The sequence below is a fragment of the Rhagoletis pomonella genome, unplaced genomic scaffold (assembly GCF_013731165.1).
Source record: "Rhagoletis pomonella isolate Grant_MI unplaced genomic scaffold, Rhpom_1.0 Rhpom_scaffold_00003, whole genome shotgun sequence".
Taxonomy (NCBI): Eukaryota; Metazoa; Arthropoda; class Insecta; order Diptera; family Tephritidae; genus Rhagoletis; species Rhagoletis pomonella.
In genome coordinates this window covers 96,694,812-96,699,528 of record NW_023458557.1, presented here as the reverse complement: position 1 = coordinate 96,699,528, position 4,717 = coordinate 96,694,812, and the positions used below count along the sequence as shown (strand labels likewise).

At 35.1% G+C, this 4,717-nt stretch overlaps 1 protein-coding gene across 1 annotated transcript in view; it reads left to right on the top strand.

Annotated features, from left to right (window-relative positions):
* Positions 1–624: 624 nt before the first annotated feature.
* LOC118735888 overlaps positions 625–4,717 on the top strand; it is a 16,592-nt gene continuing 12,499 nt past the window's right edge. The window contains exons 1-2 of the mRNA XM_036465909.1: positions 625–812; positions 1,045–1,490. Of these exons, the coding sequence (XP_036321802.1) occupies positions 1,184–1,490 (307 nt within the window). The 5' untranslated portion in view covers positions 625–812; positions 1,045–1,183. The remainder of the gene's footprint in view (positions 813–1,044; positions 1,491–4,717) is intronic.

The following is a 4,717-nucleotide window of genomic DNA, read 5'->3' as shown; positions in this document are numbered from 1 at the left end:
AGCCTTAAACAATATGCCTTAATACCCGAGTAGAACAGTTGTCCAGGGTATAAATATTAACTGCCAAATGCAACACTAGGCCAGAATGCAGTTCAAACGACAACAGCAACAACACTAAAATTGCAGCATAGCATTAAAAATTATAACAAAAACACTTACTACTGCTGGCAGCTAGCCAGCTATGTAAGCACAGAAAAAGCTTATAGTTACCAGCTCGCAAAGCTTCCTCAAATCGGCCGCTCAGCGTTGCTCATTTGCTGCGTCACTATTGTCGTTGTTGTTGTGCAGCATGGTTGCTCAATATGCGCTATGAAGGCAGACGCTGCTGCCACCGTTGCAGAGTAATTCAAATGTTTGAATTTTGAGCTTTCAATGCTTTTTGCTATTTTATTTTTATTGTTTTTTTTTTTTTGTATTTTAGTCAACTGAATTTTGCAGTTGACGCTATCTACGATTGTTACTGTTTTTATAGTAGCTTATTTTGTAGTTGTAGTTATTTATTTTTTGTGGTGTGTTGTTGTCGCAGTTGAGCAAAATAACAAAAAAACGCTTGTCGTTTGTTTTTTTGGATTTTGATATAAAAACTATAAATAAACGTACTTGCAGCTCATTTCGAGATTTGCAAGCGACGCGTTCGCAAGTTGGTCGGGAAAATAGAAAAAAAAATTTAATAAAAACAATTGCAATAAATAAAAATTAAATGTAAATCAAAAAAACTAGTTTAGTGTTTTGGTGTTGGAATAAATAAATAGCAAATTGTCACGATTTTTCGGTCATCAAGAGCTCGATATTCGATTATTTTCGCGCTATAAGTAGTTATAAAATTTACAAAAAAAAAAAAAAAAATCAAATAAAATTTAAAAAATTTTGTGTGAACGTGGAAACAAATGAAAATTAGCAAAAAGTTAAAGCAATTAATACTACTATTCTTTGTTCAATCCAAAATTCGCAAATTAAAAGTTTTAGATTTTATGAACTCTATATTTTTTTTTTTAATAAATAAAAAAAAGGAAATTATTTTTTTTTTTTATATAACCAAACTAGAATTTAAAAACTTCCAAATTTTCCCAACCAAAACCGCACAAAAAACGTGAAATCATAGTCCACAGTTGCTTGAAAAAAGCCGAGAATAAGCGGCACCCCTTTCAAATAAAGCGCCAAACACCAAATCAGGCCAATTGCAATGCATAAATATTATTTTTTCTATCTTGCCGCCATTGCGGCAACACTCGGAAGTGCAACCGCTGCTACAACAACAACCAAAGCTAGAGCAGTATCGGACAATTTAGAGGAATACACAACAGTCGCCGTGCTGCCATCGGCATTAGCAGCCACCTTAGCAGCAGCGCCAGCACCAACAACACCACAAAATGCAGCGCCAGCACCATCACCATCGCTACCAGTTCCTCAAGCTGCGCCCCAAAAGCCCAGCGTTGGCGTGCTGGCCTACGATAAAGTCGGCATTAGCGATGGCGTGGAATTTGGTCCAAGTGAGTGAATACAGATTATTTTGTGCAAAAAAAACGAACGTGTTTTTAAAAAAAATGTGTTGTGTGCGAGCGTGTATGTTTGCATGTGCGTGTGCATTACAAAGTTGTTGAAGTGAGCCTTTTCGGCAAATTTTCTTGTTTCTGCGTTTTAGCGATTTTATTTCTAAATACACAAGCTGCATTATGCCACACCGAGTTTATGCAATTTTTATTTACGCGAAAGAACTTGAAAATCGAAATGTGAAAAATCATTGCGTATTGTTAGGTACATACATACAAGCTTAAATGCTTCGATGACAGCGACTTTGTAGGCAAAATTGGCAAAGCGCGTTCGTTGCTTAAGTCTTTTGTTTACTTCATTTTGTTGGCATTATTTTAACGCGAGAAAGGTGTAACTAATAGTTAAGTTTTTTTTTTGTGTGTGAAATATGTAGCCATATTAAATTGGGTATTAAAAGTATGTAATACTGCATTTGTTGTTGTAGGAAGTGCCTAATTTTGTTTAAAAGGAAGTAAACTAAGTAAATTCATTCTTGTCATGAATAAATTGAGTTATATTTAGGAAAGCTTAGTATAAGTAGATTAAAATATATCAAAACTCAATGAAGTGGCGAACATAAAAATTTAATGTAGTTAATAAATACATAACTGTAATGATGCCGGCATACATTTTAAATGGAAAATCTATAATTTATTCGGCCTTCGTACCGCCGACATATTTTCATCGCTTACATCTTTGCTAAGTGTTTGGCAGACCTTCGCCTCCTTTGTGGCGTGAGTCTTGATGTTTTACATGAATGGAGGTACCTACAGTTTTATGCCACCTTTGAACAGTAAATGGATTTTGATGAGAAGCTTTCTCATGGCAGAAATGTACGCGCAGGTTTGCCATTGCCTGCGGAGGGGCGGCGACCGCTGTTAGAAAAGCTTGATTATTTTTCAAAGGCTGACGAATGTTTTGCTGCAATTGGCTTCAAAAACCTGCAGTGAACTTGTGTCTTCTAACATATAAAAAATTTTGGGTTGTGTTCACTTTGTGAAAAGGTATAGTGTCTTGAAAATTGGCGCTCGTCTTATTTAGGTATTTTATTATCGAAAAGAGATAAATGGGATTCATGGTGACGAGCGCTTAAATGAATGCCAAAATCAAATTTGGAATTTCAATGCCAAATGAACCTCGTCATTGTTGTTGTTCTTCTTCAAAAGGTGCAAGAGGCTAGTCTCGTTATTTCATTCAGTTATATCGATAAAGAACTAAACATGGATAGAATAAAAATTTCACAATATTAACGTGAAGATGGATACTAAAAGAAGCTAGTTATTAGGATTTTACGTGAAAAAAATATCTGCGGCTGCATATGTACCATGTATGTACCTTAATTCATAAAGGCCCTAACCAACACTTTTTCCGAAACTGCGCTTTTAACAGATTTTGGTAGGATGTATTAAAGTACACCTTCAATAAAAATGTTAATGTGTTAGTACCAAAAACAACGGAGTTACATGCCACTTTTTTAAAAGCCCTAACTATGTTTGATATTTTTTTTTTTTTTTATAATATTTTTGGCTTCTCCTGTAAAAAAAATGTTGCTGGTTAGGCCTCTGTGAATTAAGGTAACTGTATGAAACGTCATTGAATCTAGCAATTGCTGAAGTGAGAAATATCATAACAAATCTCGGGGAGGCATCATAAGCAGTGTTAAAGACGGGACGCCAAGAAAAGTACTACTGAGCAGAATTGGACAGGAATAGCTAATCACAAACCTGGATCTCTTTCTGGAGATCGTGACTAGGAAGTTTTATATGTATCGTCAAAATAGCGCTTAATCTTGCACCATCGGACAATCATTTGGTTCGCTCTTGGCAGAACTCCCAAGATCATGACTAGTGTTTGAAATTTACAAATACGGACTGTGTACTTTACTTCTGGGATAACCCACCACTTTAGTGTTTCGGGAAATCTCACTTTATTTCGGTGAGAGACGAAGCTAGCTTTGATATTAGAATAAACGGGGAAATAGATAATGGGAATCCTAGAGCAAATTAGAAACATATACATAGATGATCATGGACCATACCGACTTAAAGAATTCAGAGGAAATTCTACAAAACTGTTTTTCACCCAATCAAGAAAGCTGTTGTATAAATAGTCAATAATATTAATTTAATTTTTTTTAATAAAAAATTTAAAATTTTTTAGAGTTGTATAAACTTTTTTACTCCAAACTGGATGTTATTCAGTTAGTTCTAACACAGAGTATCGTCAGTTACCGTTCAAAGAACGTGTGTCATGTCTAATTGAGTAGCCCCGTGCGGGATCTGCCACAGCAACCTTTATGGTATTCAAAGCTCAAACTATAGCCGAAAAATGTCTCTAAAATGGTGATGGTTTTCGCCTTCCCAGTGTGCAAAGCCTTTCAGGCTTTTTATACATTTTGTATTGATATGCAAGGGGTAAAAGTTCTCTCCTCTATCTGGTACTGATCTAGATAAGCGACCGAAGAGAGTTTCTACTCAGTGCGTTCGTAAAAAATCGATAGTAGTTTAAATAGTTTTCCCCGCGGGATATGATTAGTTCGGTGACAGGTAATAAGATCAACGGAAACAAGGTCAATTGACTTTATTTCCGACCCTGGTGCGTTCTCCTTGGCTGCTTTTAAATGATGTCGCCACAAATTGCTGGCGGAGACATGAATACAGTAGTGTAAGAAAATTCCTTTTCTATAGGAGACATTCTTTTTCATATCGGACACGAAATTTGGTGACACACCTTCGATTGGCTTCAATTTTTTTTTATGGGTTCTATACATGAAATAAGCTAACACGTATTCGAGGAAATTTTTTCATTTTACTTTTTTCAATGACTTTATTTTCAAATTTTTGTTGACTTTATTTCACTTTTGAAAAGGTAATAATGTCATTTGACTTTATTTCGCAGCAGGGTGGGAAATAAAGTCAATTGACCTTATTTACGTTGATCTTGTTACCTGCCACCGATTCGTTCGTGACTAGTCTAGATTTATCTTAGCGCCTTAAGCGTATGTAGATGACTCAGGAAAAAACCGCCGCGACCAAAAGGGAAAGCTTAATAGCTCAATTCTGTATCGGTGCCAAATTTTTTTTTTTTACTGACAAATTTAAAATTTACTCATATATTTTTCTGTATAAAAAATTCGATAAAAATTTTGATATTTTAATAATATTATGTTATTAAAGTCATTAATGGT